Source organism: Sinohyriopsis cumingii, chromosome 4, assembly GCF_028554795.1.
Source record: "Sinohyriopsis cumingii isolate HCF-2022 chromosome 4, ASM2855479v2, whole genome shotgun sequence".
In the NCBI taxonomy this organism is placed as follows: domain Eukaryota; kingdom Metazoa; phylum Mollusca; class Bivalvia; order Unionida; family Unionidae; genus Sinohyriopsis; species Sinohyriopsis cumingii.
In genome coordinates, this window is record NC_142964.1 from 68832768 (window position 1) to 68852760 (window position 19993).

The window sequence follows — 19993 nt, forward strand, 5'->3', positions numbered from 1 at the left end:
ACAGCTAGAATTCTCTGTCGCATGGGTGAGAAAATAATTAATGAAGTCTCCATTCATAAATTACTAATATGGACAATATTAGTAAAATCCCAAAGCAAGGCGAATAATTGAAGCTATCGAATAATAAAAAAGAAAAATTATATGAAAACAAATTTGCAGGTAAACATACAACTTTATGCGAAACGAATAGGGTCCCTATACAATACTAATGACATTTTGAACAAAACAGGTAAATAGCGGTATCATTCTGAGTTGATTTTATTGCAAGTGTCTTTTATGGGTAAGTGTTCTTTAAATGGACACTGATTTTAGAGCAGGTAAAAGAAGTATTAAGCAACACTAGCAAAAGAAACTCGGTCGTTGTAAAGATTTATTTGAAATATTTCCCTCTTAACAGACTGTTCTATACGATCAACTCTAATGGTATTTGGCAATGTAAACTTAAAGTACAATGTATATTATTTGGGAACAGCAAATGACAAAATAAAATTAGCTGAGTGTTTAATACACTTGACAATTAACATATTTCAATGTCGTAGCAATTCAAAATACAAAGTATACTAGCATGTGGTAAAATTATTCAAGAGTTACACAATATATCATATCTGAAAATATTCATGCGGCTCGTGACAAAACACAAGTACAACAATAAATACTCGTCCTCGTTATGAATATTAGCAATCAGAAGTCGACGTATAAAGTATTGATTTCAAACGTCAAAGTCATGTGATGTCATCCACATTGTTCTGGTCTTCTTTTGGTTCTGAAAGAGTGGCAATTAGGGGAAGGTCAATGCAAAAACTGTATTAGTGTATTGGGCATATATTCATTCAAACCATTCCATAAATGTGAGGTTGCAGCTTTAATCCGAGTTAAAATAAAGCGCGAAAAAATTCATTTTGCTTAGTTTTAATGTTTCTAATCTAGACTTGTTCAAAAACAGTTAACACATGTGTATTAAAAAAAACAGTGACGCTTCTTTAACATTATTTTTGGAACTTGTTTCTTAAACTGTATTACCCCCAAATGGACTAAATGTTTTCGCAATTTGTCTAGGGTCCTCTCCTTCACAGAAATTACTAATGCAAGTCTAATCGCAAGAGGCGCTCCTAGCGATACTTTACAACATCGAAACAAAATGCAAGAAAATATTATGCAACGAACAAATGACAAAGTAACATTCTAGATGGAGCAGACAAGGAAGAAGAAATTAAGAAAATGAGACGCAAAACAAAACGAACATGAGCACGGAGCAAACTAAAATATAAATAAAATTAAACCTATGGACTCGCTAAATCAAATTATGGGTTTATTTTGGGAAAATGCCCTAATAAAAGGAGAATAATAAGTTCTAATTTATTTTTTGTAACTGTGGTATTATAATAAACGTTCTGCTTACTTTGTATAACGACCGTCTTCTCGCTGTATCCTCTAGCGAAGTTCTTGGTTCTACAGACATATCTGCCGTAGTCCCCGACTCCTAGATGACCTTTCCGGATGACCATGGACAGAAACTGAGTATTGAAGTCTTTCACCAACTCTCTATCCCGGATAATATCATACTTCCGGCCGGCACGGATTTCCTCTCCGTTATTTTCAAACATCCATTCCAATTCCCCTTCCATAGGATATGCCTCTACCGCGCAGTGCAAATTCAATTCCTGCTCCCCTGTGGTGGTTATTGTTTCTTGGAAAACTTTAACGTCCGGTCCAACTTATTAAGAAACATAAACAGTTCGAAATTGTAGCAAATAATTTAGGCGCAAAACGGATGATCTTGTTGGACATTATTAATAGTAATTCTATCTGGTAAAGCTGGTTCTATGTCATCGTACAAAGTTGGTAAGCTACTAAGTGATTAACCCTTTCGATAGTAAAAAATCTATATTCCAGATGTACTCGTGTGAACTGTACTTGATTAATCCGATCACACAAATAAACCCATATTGACACATACACATGTTGTAGGGACATAAATGAGTCAAAAGATGTGAACAGAAGTCTCGCAAGCATGAATGAATACGTAAAACTGAACAATATATGCTTCACAAATAATTGAAAGAATTTTTTATTCTTCAGAGACAATCCCTCATTTGACACCAAATATTCCATTTTGATATTTTCAAGTATCTAAATAATGCTATTAAATTGTCTTTATAGACAAACATTTAAAGAAGAGAGAGAGAGAGAAAGAGAAAGAAATATCCAAATAATGCTATTAAAATGCCTTTTAGATACACTTTTAAAGAAGAGAGAGAGAGAGAGAGAGAGAGAGAGAGAGAGAAAGAGACAGAAATATTCAAATAATGTTATTAAAATGCCTTTTAGATACACCTTTAGAGAGAGAGAGAGAGAGAGAAAGAGAGAGAAAGAGAAGTATCCAAATAATGGTATTAAAATGCATTTTTACATACACCTTTAAAGAAGAGAGAATGAGAGAGAGAGAAGTATCCAAATAATGCTATTAAAATGCCTTTTTACATACACCTTTAAAGAAGAGAGAGAGAGAGAGAGAGAAGTATCCAAATAATACTATTTAAATGCCTTTTTAGATACATCTTTAAAGAGAGAGAGAGAAAGAGAGAGAGAGAGAAGAGAAGTATCCAAATAATGCTATTAAAATGCCTTTTTAGATACATCTTTAAAGAGAGAGAGAGAGAGAGAGAGAGAGAAGTATCCAATTAATGTTATTAAAATGCCTTTTTACATACACCTTTAAAGAAGAGAGAAAGAGAGAGAGAGAAGTATCCAAATAATACTATTAAAATGCCTTTTTAGATACATCTTTAAAGAGAGAGAGAGAGAGAGAAGTATCCACATAATGCTATTAAAATGCCTTTTAGATACATCATTAGAGAGAGAGAGAGAGAGAAGTATCCAAATAATGTTATTAAAATGCCTTTTACATACACCTTTAAAGAAGAGAGAAAGAGAGAGAGAAGTATCCAAATAATGCTATTAAAATGCCTTTTTAGATACATCTTTAAAGAGAGAGAGAGAGAGAAGTATCCAAATAATGCTATTAAAATGCCTTTTTAGATACATCTTTAAAGAGAGAGAGAGAGAGAGAGAGAGAGAAGTATCCAAATAATGCTATTTAAATGCCTTTTTAGATACATCTTTAAAGAGAGAGAGAGAGAGAAGTATCCAAATAATGTTATTAAAATGCCTTTTTACATACACCTAAAAAGAAGAGAGAAAGAGAGAGAAGTATCCAAATAATGCTATTAAAATGCCTTTTTAGATACACATTTAAAGGAGAGAGAGAGAGAGAGAAGTATCCAATTAATGTTATTAAAATGCCTTTTTACATACACCTTTAAAGAAGAGAGAAAGAGAGAGAGAGAAGTATCCAAATAATACTATTAAAATGCCTTTTTAGATATATCTTTAAAGAGAGAGAGAGAGAGAGAGAAGTATCCACATAATGCTATTAAAATGCCTTTTAGATGCATCATGAGAGAGAGAGAGAGAAGTATCCAAATAATGTTATTAAAATGCCTTTTACATACACCTTTAAAGAAGAGAGAAAGAGAGAGAGAAGTATCCAAATAATGCTATTAAAATGCCTTTTTAGATACATCTTTAAAGAGAGAGAGAGAGAGAGAGAGAGAAGTATCCAAATAATGCTATTAAAATGCCTTTTTAGATACATCTTTAAAGAGAGAGAGAGAGAGAGAGAGAAGTATCCAAATAATGCTATTTAAATGCCTTTTTAGATACATCTTTAAAGAGAGAGAGAGAGAGAAGTATCCAAATAATGTTATTAAAATGCCTTTTTACATACACCTATAAAGAAGAGAGAAAGAGAGAGAGAGAAGTATCCAAATAATGCTATTGAAATGCCTTTTTAGATACACATTTAAAGGAGAGAGAGAGAGAGAGAGAGAGAGAGAGAGAGAGAAGTATCCAAATAATGTTATTAAAATGCCTTTTTAGATACACCTTTAAAGGAGAGAGAGAGAGAGAGTTCTTGGCAAGGAAGGATAAAAAGATAATTACACTTGACATGGACTCGGATCTCCCTACGATTAGTTGCAACACTATTTGAAGCCTCACATATGTATATGTTGTCATAGTAACGCGTGATATTATGAAGTACAAGTCTGGCTCCTTCAGCCCCACTATCTAAAAGAAGAAATTAAAAAACAAATTAAAGAGAATTAAATGAAAATATAAATGTGTCTTTGAATTCACATAGATGCTTGAACCGAACGTTCAACTTAAATAGCATGCACTTCACACGAGGAATCGGATAACAGTTCCGTTCCCATCAACATTTTTAAACCCTTCTTTCTATTTGTATATCCACGTTTGTTACTGTATTCTCGCGAGTACTGATACAATTCACCTGTAGCTTTTATTCATAAGCCAAATTATGCATTAAAATCCGTATATTCCTCGCTAATATGCAATGTGTTATTATGCATCAAAAACACCGGTCTTTCCTCATTAGTAGGAAATTAAACGGTCGCCCTCTGACTTGCCCTAAGTTTTACGTAAAGAATGCAACTCTTATAATTATGCCCTGGTCCACTTAAATAAAGAACACTTTTTAAAGAAAACACTGAAAAATGTAAACCAATGGGCCTCTGGATGTTTGATTTCCAATTGTAATTTTAGACAAAAATGACGTCACACGCAGAAAGGAGAACAAAGCCTAAAAAGTCATATGGTACAGTGATCTCTTTTACTGTCTGTGAAGGGCATACGACACAGTATGATATAAACCCTGTCATTATTATTACCAATGATGTATCGTGCAGTTGCTACACATTGTATTCATAACCTTTCAACGAGTAAATTCTCAATATTTAATTCCTGCGTTAAGTGTTCATAGTCCAGGTAGGTTTGTGTGCATGTTAATACGGCTCAGTAAGGTATTATTGTTATACATGATGTGAAATTAACATATATCAGGTGAATGGAAGAAAATAGTGTGTGTGTGTGTGTGTGTGTGTGTGTGTGTGATTTGGACTTTTAACGTAACTGTAACAATTTTTCAGTCACATCTCTACGATGTCAGTAGTATCGCAGTTTATAGTGATGTAATTTTAGATGTAGCATCATTTAACACCCAGTCACATTATCCTGACACCAGGCCGACCATTCCTAATACTAAACTATTAATGCTGAGCGCCAAGCGAGGCAACTGTTAGTAACATTTTTGTAAGCCTTTGGTATGACTCGGCCAGGGATCGAACCCACGACCTCCCGCATCCGAGGCTGACGTTCTACCCACCTGGCCACCGGAGCGGTTAAGAAAATAGTAAAAAAACTATGCAAAATAATAAAATAGTAAAAAACTATGCATAATAATACGAAGAGTAATCGTGATAGCATCGATAAATGTGACATAAAAGATATATTTCATGCTCTTCTTCCCATCAGTGAATCGCTGCAAAATGTTTCTTTAGACGCCGTTTTCCATCGACTAAAATGTGATCAATAAAGAAAATTTCATCAGCTGTTTGTGCATAACTGTGTGAACACCATCTAGGCAGAAAGATATAACTAACCATCGTAAGTTTCCTTAGGTGAATATTGTTGTCTTTCCACATGGAATTTTCAACACAATAAAGTTAGCATCTCAACGCCTGTTATTATAAAAAGAATTATTTATGTTATGTCTACTATGATGATAGAATTACATGTGTAACAAACTACGTTGTGAAAATAACTATTATGTTCGGAATTCTCAGAGAAATGTTACGTAGAAGAAACAAGGCCCAGTTGTTTATCTGTATTATTACAGGCACTGGTTTGCATTATATATACAGTTTCCCTTTTGTTATTTCTATAGGCATTAACAATATACCTTAGATGGAAAGTTTGTTACCCTTCTAAATATACATACATACATATCCTACCCGATTTTTCAAATGACCATTGTTATTCTCTGTTGTTCTTCATTTGGGTTTGACTGGTTTGGTTTCTGTTGAATACGTGAGTGGCTGATCAGGTCAATGTATGTTCTGAGCTGTCTTTGGCACATTTGACAGGAGATGTCACTAGGTTTGCTTCATCAGTTGAAACATGTGTTGCTTTAATAATATTTATGCTGCTCGCGCTTCGGTACTGCCTTTGTGGTTTTCCTCCGTTCAAAATATGTTGCTACGTGGATGAGACTCCACCAGGTGGAACCATCCTGCGTGAGATCTTCCCAAGACTAAAGGTCAATGTTGAAGTGTGTCTAAGATGATTTGAGAGGTTCTTTTAAGAATTTCTTCTGACCACTCTGTGATCGCCTTTTATCCTTTTTATGTCGCCGTATATTTGGTTTGATAATCGCTCTTCTGACATCCTGGTGACGTGCCCTGCCCATCTCAGCCTGTAATATCAACAGCAGAGTTTGGATAGTTTGAATGGCTGCTTGTCTGAGAATCTCAGTATATGGGACCATGTTCTGCCATCTTATCCACATCAGTTTCCTCAGGCATCCCCATGTTATAATTGTTCAGCTTCGTGGCATGGAGTCTGTTCACCGTCTAGGTTTCGCAAGAATCTGCAACACAATGGTTTTACAGACCTTAAGTTTTATTGGCAGACTGACACGTCTGTGCTTCACACATTTCCATGTAACTTGCCAATTGCCACACTTGTGTGAGCAATTCTGGCATTGGTTTTGTCATCGAGATAGGTGAGCTTGTGTACTGCCACGAAGGTTTGGCCATGTGCAGTGATGGTGGGCTGTACGTAAGGCTTTCCTGGTGCAGGTTGGCGCATCACCTCTGTCTTCTTGACACTGACCGTGCCACCAAAACTGTCACAAGCTGAAGAGAAATTGGCGATACTGTGTTGCATTCCAGACTTTGAACTGGCATTCCAGGAACAATGGTATTCAGATAGGAGATCACGAACGGCCAATTCCTGTGACTTCGTCCACTGACACAACATGCGACCGGTCAAGATCAGTAATTATTTAATGTCGCAAGGAAAGCCACCAACACCCCTTCTCCGCCAATTATTATCCGATTAGTAAGACCAACCAATTGTCCAATTATTGTATTTTAAGCTGATTTCTAGAGAGAAATTATTCACTTCTTCTGAAAGATTTTTGATGAGAGTTTTAAATATACCATGCTCCCATTCGAAATCATGAACCCCTAAAGGGACAATAATACCCTGTTATAGATAACACATAAAGCAATACAAAGGCTTGTCACATATAACAACATTCATTTTATGAATTCATGTTAGAGACAACATATAAAGTAATATGAATTCATGTCACAGATAGCACATCAAGTAATATGAAGTCATGTCATATAAAACGCATGAAGTACTATGAAGTCATGCCATGGTCAACACACTATTAGGATGAATCCATGTGACGCATAAGTCATAAACTACTATGAAGCCATTTCATAGATAACACATAAAATAGTTTGAATTCATGTCACAGATATATAAAGTAATATGAGGTCATGTCACAGATAAACCAGATCACTATGAAGCCATGTCACAGATAACACTTACAGTACTATGAAGCCATTTCACTGATAACAAAGTATTTTGAAACCACAGCTTATAAAACACACCAAGTAATATTACGTCATGTCACGGATAATACATAGAATATAATGAAACCATGTCACAAATACCACATTAAGTAACACGAAATCGTGCCACAGATAGCATATAATTATTTTGAAGCCATATCATAACGAACACGTAAGGACATGGATGATATGATATTTAGATACTTAATATGACATACTTTGTGTGTAGATCATAACCAGTAGCTGCTAGATTCTGTCATATCCAACAGCATTGTCTGAGTCTGTCATATCCCTCAGCATTGTCTCAGTCTGTCATATCCAACAGCATTGTCTCAGTCTGTCATATCCCTCAGCATTGTCTCAGTCTCTCATATCCGGCAGCATTATCTCAGTCTGTCATATCCCTCAGCATTGTCTCAGTCCATCATATCCCACAGCATTGTCTCAGTCTGTCATATCCTACAGCAGTGTCTTGGTCTGTCATATCCTATAGCATGGATTGTCTCAGACTGTCCCATTTCCACAAATATGGTAAAGCTTCATTTATCACTACGATACATATTTCATTTTAGGTCGCAGTTAATTAACCAGAAAATGTGATGCGAATGTAGATACAGTCTGTCATTCTTGTCGCATTACATAGTTGAAAACGTATAAAGTTAGTAACTTAAATTTAACAAGAAATACGATTTGAATTGGAGTGATAATTTTGCATTGTGTACCATTCATTATGCTTACATTCTTGTTTCTATTTTTTTCTCTCCTCTCTCTCTCTTGCTATATATATATATATATATATATATATATATATATATATATATATATATATATATATATATATATATATATATATATATATATATATATATATATATATGTGTGTGTGTGTGTGTGTGTGTGCGTGTGTGTGTGTGTGTGTGTGTGTCTTCTGTGTAACTGACATCCGGTGAACATATTTGACCTAGCTAGTTGGTTCATATTCTGTGATAGAAATAAATTTCTTTACATTTTACATCAGGAGAAAAATAATTGATAGGATAGGCTGGAAAACAAAAAAGGTGAACTCGCTGTATGTGTGGTGATTTAAATCGAAATGCCACATTATCAATTGAACATTCTTAGTAACTTTTTCTGGTGTTTTTCCTAAAGCCTTGATAATTATCAATACGAATAACAATATATTGTACACAAGTAATGTACATCTAATTAGTTCATTTTCTTTTTTCCCGGATTTATTAAACTCAGACTTTCATTATAGCCCTTTTATGCTTATATGTAAATACTATCCATTTCCACTGACATCTTATATGTAAATAATACCCATTTCTACTGACATCTGATATGTAAATAATACCCATTTCTACTGACATCTGATATGTAAAATATTCCCATTTCTACTGACATTTTATATGTAAAATATAATACCCATTTCTACTAACATCTGATATGTAAATAATACCCATTTCTACTGACATTTCATATGTAAATAATAATACCCATATCTACTGACATCTGATATGTAAATAATACTCATTTCTACTGGTATCTGATATGTAAATAATACCCATTTCTACTGACATCTGATATGTAAATAATACCCATTTCTACTGATATCTGATATGTAAAAATTAATACCCATTTCTACTGACATCTTATGTGTAAATAATACCCATTTCTACTGACATCTGATATGTAAATAATACTTATTTCTACTGACATCTGATATGCAAATAATACCGATTTTCACTGACATCTTATATGTAAATAATACCCGTTTCTACTGACATCATATATGTAAATAATACCAGTTTCTACTGACATCTGATATGTAAATAATACCCATTTCTACTGATATCTGATATGTAAATAATACTCATTTCTGCTGACATCTGATATGTAAATAATAATACCCATTTCTACTGACATCTGATATGTAAATAATAATTCCCATTTCTACTGACATCTGATATGTAAATAATACTTATTTCTACTGACATCTGATATGTAAATTATACCCATTTCTACTGATATCTGATATGTAAAAATAATCATTTCTACTGACGTCTGATATGTAAATAATACCCATTTCTACTGGCAACTGATATGTAAATAATGCTACCCATTTCTACTGACATATGATATGTAAATAATCCCCATTTCTACTGACATCTGATATATAAATAATCCCCATTTCTACTGACATCTGAGATGTAAATAATACCCATTTCTACTGAAACCTTATATGTAAATATTACTCATTTATACCGACATCTGATATGAAATAATAATACCCATTTCTACTGACATCTGATATGCAAATAATACACATTTCAACTGACATCTGATATGTAAAATATTACCCATTTCTACTGACATATGTAAATAATACCCATTTCTACTGACATCTGATATGTAAATAATAATACCCATTTCTACTGACATATGATATGTAAATAATAATACCCATTTCTACTGACATCTTATATGTAAATAATACCCATTTCTACTGACATCTGATAGGTAAATGATACTTATTTCTACTGATATCTTATATGCAAATAATACCCATTTCTACTGACATCATATATGTAAATAATATCCGTTTCTACTGACATCTGATATGTAAATAGTACCCATTTCTACTGATATCTGATATGTAAATAATACTCATTTCTGCTGATATCTGATATGTAAATAATAATACCCATTTCTACTGACATCTGATATGTAAATAATAATTCCCATTTCTACTGACATCTGATATGTAAATAATACTTATTTCTACTGACATCTGATATGTATATAATACCCATTTCTACTGACATCTGATATGTAAATAATACCCATTTCTACTGACATCTGATATGTAAATAATACCCATTTCTACTGACATCTAATATGTAAATAATACCCACTTCGACCGAGTCATGCCGAAGACTAATTAAAACATGGTACTAACAGCTGCCTCGTTAGGCGCTCAGCATTAGGAGATAGTGATAGGACTGGTCGGCCTTGTGTCAGGATAATGTGACTGGGTGTTACATGATGCTACATGTCTGCGGCATGATGCCCCAGTGCTAGACATCACCATAAACTGCCACACTGCAGACATCGTAACGACAGGACTGAGAAAAAAAATGTTAAACCTACGTTAAGGTCTAAATCACAATCCCACACATTTCTACTGAGTGCTACTATGTAACTAATACCCATTGAGAATGAGTGCTGATATATAATTTCTACTGCTGATAGTACCCATTTCTAGTGACATCTGATATGTAAACAATACCACATGCAGATATGTGAATATTACCCATTTCTACTGAATGTGGATATGTACCTATTTTTACTTACTGCTGATATGCAACTAATACCCATTTCTATTTACTGCTGATTTGCAAATAATACCTGTTTCTACTTACTGCTAATATGCAAATAATACCCATTTCTACTTATTGCGGATATGGAAATAATACACATTTTTACTTACTGCGAATATGCAAATAATACCCATCTGCACTTACTTTAGATATTTAAATAATACCCATTTGTACTTACTGCGGATATGCAAATAATAACAATTTCTACTTATTGCGGTTATGCAAATAATACCCATTTCTGCAGAGTACGCATTATACAATATGCAGAAAAAGAGTACATAAAGTTTGAAGCGTGTAGTAAAGATTTGATTACAATGTCGTTTCTGTAAATGATTACACTCTATTGATTTAGATTAAATGGTTTGAAGGCATGTCAGTGCAGGGTTTAATCAAGAAAATTTAAGCTCTCATAGGTTCAGGCATTTTTTTACATATTGACTTGAAAATCGGCAAAGCATCTAACTGAGCGCATTTCACCTGTCATACTGTCGAAAGTACCCTTTTACCCCTTAACATCTCACTTTTAAATGTTGTAGAATATGCAAATGTTTGTAAAAATTAGAGTGCAACCCAATGATGCTGACAAATGTGTCTAATGACTCTCTAAGACAATGTCAATGTGTTTCTTCCTACGAGCACATTCACGACTATATTAGAAAGAAGAACTAATTCTGATTCCTAAGCGCGCGCGTTTGCGTTTGCGTATATGTGTACCTTTCTTTATTCTGCAACTTTCTGCGAATTATGCTGTGTACCCACCTTCGTCAACAGTTTCTGCACGTAGATAACGTAAGGAGGGCACTAGCCCCTTTGGAGGCTTTTCCGTATATTTAAACAAAAAAATACAGGTGCTTTGCAGCTGGGTATGTGGATGGGGTAGGGAAAACTACCTTTATATTTCTGCTCCCAGTTAAGACAAAAAGAAAGAAAAAAAGTTATACTGCTCCTACAAAGCGGACTCTGTACTCCGTAACAGCTCGAATAACAAGTAACACCGGTAAATAAAAAAGGACTTTCCTCTTATATGCTAGCTGTTTTTAACCTGTTAGTGTTTGTCAGGCCGTTGATTTTAAAAGACATTATACTTAGTTTATACTTATTTTTGTGGACGTACACTTAGACTGTAAAGTTTATAGTAATCGGCCATGTTTGAACGAATTAGTCACAATCAGAGAAAGCTGCCACGTTAATGGGGAGCGAGAAAGTACATTTAGTTCATATTACGAATGCTTTTGACAGAACGCCAGACACTGCTACGGAGGACTAAGCAGATTTTGCAAAAGAAGTGATATATATACTAGTAGTTTTGGCTTTGTTGCATTAAACTTTAACATTAATATATTGTTCACACTATCATGCCGAGGAAAAGTAGTTAAGTGCCCTTCCCAAGGACACGCCAAGCCAGCCGCCTAGCAGAGAGATATGCTGATATCCGTGGAGACATGCGCTTGGAATTATTTATGAAGGCAGTATATACTGAATGTACGGATTTCTACTGCGGGTCTTCTTTCCACTTTTTGATGGAAGCAGTACAAACCTCCTTGAATTATAATGATTAGCGGCTTTTCATCGATTTTCATAGCAGGGTGTGCTTTGGGGCATGTGATCGAATTTCAGTTTTCATCTGATATTTTGAAACTTCATCCATGAGTAGCCAAAAACCGTCATCAGAGATGTCAATCTTTAAAGCCCTAGATGTGTGGTCTAAGACAATATTCAGCTTAGCTTCCACTACACACGGACTTTGTTGTGCCGTTGGTTTTTAGCAGGAGGGTTCCGGCTAATAAACGTACTAGCAACCCCAGGCAGTTCGTAGGCTGGAAAGGCTGTCTCAAGTCCCACATAAATGTGGGTAGCAATAAAGGCAGAAAGCAAGTATTGTAAGCTCCCATTCCAAAGGACAGCTATAATAAAGATGAAGTCAACGGCATCAATGTCATTAACGCGCCAACGATAATTTTTTTCTGCGAGCCGCTCTCGCCTCCCTTTCCTGCTCAAACCGGTGTCAGACCTTGCAGAGTTCGTAAATCCTAAATGTCGCTCAAAGGGTACATATGATTAAAATCCGACTTTGGTGTTGAAGAATGTAGTAGCTTCATCTTTTAACATTTTCGGAAATCATCTAGGTCTGAATTGAAAATTGGAACCCATTCTAAACCATTTTAACTAATTCTTATTTCCTGTATTAGAAAAGACATCTTTATATCAATGGACTATTTCCCCTTTCAATGTTGAGTCTTAAGATAGATGTTCTGACTAATTTATCAGTGACAATAATTGCGTGTCAAAATGAAGGTTTTCTCTCCCACCCATCCCGCTTATATATATATATATATATATATATATATATATATATATATATATATATATATATATATATATATATATATATATATATGTCTTTTTCTAAAGGAATTAAACCTTAAAATGTATTATGTTTCAACTAGTTTATTTCAACTTTCTGCAGACACAACGGTATTTGTGTTTCATTTGTTTGTCTTGTCTAGGTTTTGCATTTGCCTTTGAAAAAGACTCATTGAGAGTCGAAATCGCATAGGCTAGTTAGATACTAGTTTTGCACTGTTTGTTGTCAGTTTATTGCATATATATATATATATATATATATATATATATATATATATATATATATATATATATATATATATATATATATATATATATGGTTTCGAGATAGATTGTCCCACCGGCTGAGAATATCTACTTATGTTAGTTTTATTCAGCAATCAGTCAGGACAGTAATGTATAATCCTTTTTATATACTTATATAGTTTGCACCCTTAAGGGTTAGACCGATGTGCCCATCTACCCATCCATGTCAAAGAAGATAGTTGTAACTGAACGGTCGGATCTAAAAAGGACCCAGACTGGTTGTACAGGCCACACGTGATGCTATGCCTACGAAACAGAGTGACTACATATGACTTTTCAACATATTCTTGTAATTGCGTTGGGACACAGCTTTCCATTGTGACGCTGCAGATTTTATCAGGAATGTCAATGTTCGTTGATGAATCGCTAGAACTACCGCGATGTTTATGAGGCTACATTGTCCGTCACTGACAAGAAATTATAACTCGTTGATTATTATGCAATGCCGGTATTTAATCTGTGCATTAGAATATTGGACGGCCGTGGCAACGACACATTCGGGACAGGATGCATGAGTAATTCATAGCGTCGTGGAGGCAGTGCTATTGGAAATATTGTCTCTCGAGTAATCGTGGTTCGGACTGATAAAAAAGGTCATTTCGTACGGCCAATATACTTACTCGTCATAACGGCGGCACCGAGTTACCCATCACCATCTAAACCCGGGAGGGAACGCAAGCCAGTGCTACAGGATAAATCAACAATGACTAGATCCTCCTTCATTATCAGTCACCCTTGAAAACCTTTAGTGACAGATCTGAAAGACCCCAGTTGCAAGGCCTTCAAGCCATATAGGTTGACTCCATAATTACCGTATTCCAGGTAACAGTCACCTCCCGCTCACCCCTAACCCAGCAGTTGTCAGTGTAATGTTGCAGGAACTTCTTTCCCATTTTAGACACCTTCTAGCGCAACACACATGATGCAATAATTCATTCGCTGATTGCGGATACTAAATACCAAGTCGGATAAAACCGTGTTGGATGGAAAAGATTTAACGGTTGAAACTTTGTTGATTAATACGATTTGGAACTTACTTGTCACAATTCTGGGCGTATGTTCCCAACACTGACTCACCTACATTAAATATGAGGACAAGGCTGCCAAAACTGGAGCGAAACCTATTTCCCCGTTTGGTGCGCTATAATGGAATGCGTCATTTCGGCAGGGGACCACCTCATATCAAGGATCCTCTATGCACACCGGATGTCTGTTTCAAGTTGTATTATAAGACGCACATCATCGTGGCTGACATAGGTGCTCAGCAGCATATCAAATTTGCCTGTCGCGCTTAAAAAGACATGCTTGGTATGGAATATTATTACTCCTCTCAGATCGCCTACTAACCAACATGTGCAACCTTAAAGTACTCCCGACGAATAGTGTTGTACCGTGTCTTCCATGGCAAAACTACTAGCAGACGCTTGCTGGCATCCAGACCCCATCTTTTTGCGAGGCTCGTTTTTCCTGTCCTAGGATATTTTATGAGAGTGACAAATGAGCCCGCTCATGGTCAACTGGCAGCAAGCTCTTTTCCCATGTCTACCATCTCACTCCATTCGCTGAGCAGTTCTGCAATACAATAGTTCATTTCGTCTTCCGTCGCCTTCTTTTGGAACGTATTCTTCCATGAGCCGAGTGGCATCTAAGTCATCCCACTCATACTCTATTTGAAACTGTTTCTGTTGTTAAAGTGGGGTGGTGGGGGTGGTGCGCGTATGGAATATCCAAGAATATCTTTGTCCGACGCGTTTACCCGAACCTCTTGAAAAGGCCCACATCTTCACAGCGGCAAAGATCCGAATTTCCATAGCGAAAGCTGGCTTTTCCAACGCATTTTGGCTTCATAAGCAGACAAAGTAGTTTAAACGCAGTCTGTGCGTATGGTAACTACGGATTCGTCCAAGACGAAATGAGACGAGAAATGGGACGGTATCCTTCTGAGAGCTTATTCTGTATATGGTCGACGAAAAGCGTAAGGTCCGGGCTCACTCGGTATGGGGAACCAGGTTGGCAGAGTGGTCTAATGCGCTTGCCTTTAAAGATCACTTACACATCTCACCTTTGTCCACATGAACTCGAGTCTGGATTAGTGTGACGTGTGTAAGTAACAAAGTTGCCAAGTAGTTTCCCATGGGTCATTGTTTTTTTTCCGGGGTTTTACACCAGCAATATACTGGCCGCCATGTAGCATGTACTGAAAATAGCGTTAAATCCAAGAAAGTCAAGCAACCCATTCAGTATCTAGCTCACGCTGACACTGCATATAGACTTCCATGGGGTATTTGCAGAGCTACACCCAAGTGACCTTGATCTGTGGCTGAAGCCAGTGGCAAAACAACAACAGGGTAGCTTTAACATGATGAGATGAACTATAATCAATGTGACCGGCTTATGTAGTCATAGCGATGCACCAGCTAATGCGGACCTAGCAATGCGACCGGCTAATGTAGGCCTAGCAATGCGACCGCCTAATGTAGGCATAGCGATGCGACCGGCTAATGTAGTCCTAGCAATGTGAACGGCTTATGTAGGCCTAGCAATGCGACCGGCTAATGTAGGCCTAGCGATGCGACCGGCTAATATAGGCCTTGTAGATACTTTACTTCATTCACCATGTGTTTATCAGAATAACTGTGCTGAGATACATCTTTAAATAATAATTAATCACCAGATAGGAATATGCAATGGCCTTAAACACCTCCACGTGTGGAATATCAACTCCCGCACGCCACCCCTTCCCCCTACCCTAAAGCGGAAAATGAGATGTATGCGGATGGGGGTTTACAAATGCAGGGACGCCGCAAAAGGGATAGTGGACTCGTTTCATCGCCCGATTGAATCTCGCCCCTACGTCTGTCAAAGGTGTGTAATCTTGCTGAATAATCTAAAAGCAAATCATGTCGATTCCCTTCTCCAGCAAATTCACCATTAATGAAAGAATAAAGAAAAGTACATTTGTTTACTACAGGAATATTTAGCAAAGGTTACCCACCCTGCCTTATTCCGTCTACTTGATGTGGCGATTTCCAGTACCAGCGTACAGATGGAGCCGGGAAACCAGTCACGTTACACCACAAGATGCCCGTGTCTCCTTCTTCAAACGTCATATCATGCGTCTCTTGTATCATGGGTGAACCTGCCAGATAAAGAAATAAAATACATAAATACATCAATGAAACTGAAACATTGTAATTCTTCTGCTTTTAGCATACTTCACACTTTGAAACTGAAAGTATCTCTATTGGGATGCATAAAGTGTGTCGTAGTTTCTAATTCCATTTTCGGTCATTCAGATATGAGTTTCTACAGTGTACAGACACATTTATGCTACGTCAAATTTCACAAACGTATTACCACAAACATGCAGGCAGAGTTAGAGAGAGAGAGAGGCAGAGAACTCACAAAAATAAATCTGAGGCAACACCTTAACATTGATGTTCTGCACCTATTTAAGCCCGCCGCCCCCCCCCCCCCCCCCGCCACGGGAGAAGTAAGCTCACTTACAACAAATTAGCTTTTCGACCCAAGATATATAGTTTCCAGCATCTCTCTCTCTCTCACACACACACACACACACACACACACACACACACACACCAAGAAGAAAATGTATATTCACTTTTCACCACGAGATGGACCTGTGATATGACTTGTTTTCCAACTTTACATGTGTATTCTCCAGCGTCTACCACGTGCACATGCTCTATATGGATGTTCCATTCTCCGTCGTACAATTGGCTGATACTCATCCGCTTATTGTAGGTGTACTTGTTAATGCTTATGATGGTATTTGGGTTCTTGTACCAGCTGACCTGTTATCAGAATAGGAAATACAAAGACCATCTGAGTGTTCAGATCTATTCTGAGATATATGACACGAGTTCAACATTATGTATTTGAACTGAACTTATAAACTTAATTATAAATTAACACAAATGTAAGATTCTAACATCATGACGAGTACTGACTGAATCTATAAGCGGCTATATAGTGAAGAGAAATGAGGCCGCTTTAAAAGTTAGATACCCTAGACATAACGGCCTTGACATTTATAACGCCATGACACTTAGGGTCGATCAAAATATCGCTCGGATGTTTCCATCGAATGGAGAAATACCCTCGGATTAGCTGTAATACCCATAAATTTGTTGGTTTGTATGAATTGTCTCTGACGGAATGTACTACGTATGTTACAACAGACAAGAATGACAATATTCCCATTGTGACTTTGTCTTCGTTTGCCGCCATATTATGAATAAGTTCTCAAAAGCGGCGAATTACGTCCCATTTGATTTACTCAGCTAGACGGAAAGGCCTAGGGTATTCCGATTGACATTAGACTTCTTACAGGATGATAATTACCTTTAATATCACTATTTAATGTAACAGTACATTCACTATTCGCATGACCACCATCAGCTGGTAATATTTATGAGTCGCGTAAATAAATTAATTGAAGTTACCATTTAGAAAATGGCGAGTATGTAGTTTGTAATTCAAACACGTACATTCACTTTGTTGAGCATATGAATAAAATGAAGAAAAAAATCTGCAAGCTTCGCACCTGCCACCATCGCTCCAGTCTGGCAATAATACGAAACGTCATTGAGCATATGGGTAGAGCAAATTGTTCTTGGTTATACCTGATTTCGGGTTTCATTTTATTTGGTGATTTAAACAAGGAGGCTATTTAGTACCGAGGTAATATGAGTAATAGGGGCCCCGAGTGGCCGAGTGGTCTAAAGCGTTCTCCGTTACGGATCACTGCCATCTCACTTCTGTCTGCGTGGGTTCGAGTCTCGGATTCGGCTAATCTGGGTATGTGAGAAAGCTTGCCAGTAGCTTCTCGTGGGTCGGTGGTTCTTTCCGGGGTTTTTCTCGGGTTCTTCCTCCACCATTAATACTGGCCGCCATGTATAGCCTATCTTGTGCTGAAAAATTGCGTTAAACCCTACAACAACAACAATAGGAGTAATATGCCTTGCTAATGAACTTGAAGGCTGCACCACTGTTGTTAAATCGAAAGAAACACACCGGGTAAGTGGCATGAAATCAACTCTTTCAATATTATCACGTTTACAAATGGATATTGTTAACTGTACCTTCGTGTGTGTGTGTGTGTGTGTGTGTGTGTGTGTCTGTGTGTGTGCGCGCGCGCGTGCGTGTGTGTGTGTGTTTGTGTGTGTGGAGAGAATGGGCGTTTCAAGCTGTCGGGATAATAAATTAAAGAGGAATCAGCTTCCCCATTATGCACATTTACTTTGATGCAGTAATAATAACTTACTTATATTCCCGTATACCCAGTTTTTCTATATTTTTTCTCACACATATAAAGAGCCCGCGTTTTCGTTCTATATGAACTGCTGGACATAATTCATTATGAAATATGGGTGGCGTAGCTGATACATAGCTTGTACTACAAATCACACAGATTTCGTGGCTGCTTCTGAAGGAAACAAACATTAAGTAATAATTAAGATCGTTCGTTTCTTAAGAAGCTAATGATTTCAATACTTACCATATCATTCGGAACGTTTGTGATGTAGGTTGACTCTGACTTAGTACATTGATGCCGAATCTAATGTCACTAAAAATTTACCCATCCACCCCAGTCTCCGTTGGCGAGCAAAACACGCGGCAGGCAAACTTTACTGGTACAGCTGTTTTGACTGGTGTGTTTATGTTGTCATCAATGAAAATCCCTTATATACAAATACACACTGGAGTAAGTTTGACTTTGATGTTGACGAAAGTTGATCATTTTAGTGATTCGGATTGACATGAGTAAGCTCTGAAGTCGAACTATTGTTGTAGAATTCGAAACAAAAACTCACGGGGAAAATTCTCTTTTTCCGCTTTATTTTTTGATCTTTTTATATGAAGAAATGCATATTTCTTCATCTATAAAACACATACTTCTTGTTTTTTTGCTATTGTTTTCCTTTTATTTTCAACTTGCTAATTGAAGTTTGTCATTGTGACTATGATTTTCATTCAAGAAAATTGATTGGCCTATGGTTTTGTGGGATTTGGCTTTTCTGATTTACAAAGGGTAATATTCAAACAAGGAAAACATGCATTAAAACACAAAGGCAAATATAAATTACTCCAGGGTACCATTACAACAGCTTAATGTTATTTTTTGCGTTTATCATTGCATGAACTATAATTTACCGAATCAAAACTCCTTTCCAGTGATATTTGCTGCATGTTTCTGAAGCTGACAGTTTATACCACAATACACGAAGAAAACAGTTAACAATTAAACGACTTCTACGGACCATTATCACATGACTTCAGTGATATGACGTTCCTCAAACGCGTTCAAACTGTTATGTGTATTTTTTCAGATTGTTTTATGGTCAAAGAAATGAAAGATTCTGCCCGTTCAGGCCAGCAGGCTGTGTCGCTGCCTGGTTGAGTCTTTTGGGAGTACAC

At 36.5% G+C, this 19993-nt stretch overlaps 1 protein-coding gene across 1 annotated transcript in view; it reads right to left on the reverse strand.

Annotated features, from left to right (window-relative positions):
- Positions 1-240: 240 nt before the first annotated feature.
- The window catches only part of LOC149801399 (neurotrimin-like), a 36223-nt gene continuing 16470 nt past the window's right edge, over positions 241-19993 (reverse strand). The window contains exons 5-9 of the mRNA XM_089955475.1: positions 17175-17367; positions 16548-16691; positions 4003-4128; positions 1400-1714; positions 241-763 (exon numbers count right to left, since the gene is read on the reverse strand). Coding sequence (XP_089811601.1) covers positions 723-763; positions 1400-1714; positions 4003-4128; positions 16548-16691; positions 17175-17367 — 819 coding nt within the window. The 3' untranslated portion in view covers positions 241-722. The remainder of the gene's footprint in view (positions 764-1399; positions 1715-4002; positions 4129-16547; positions 16692-17174; positions 17368-19993) is intronic.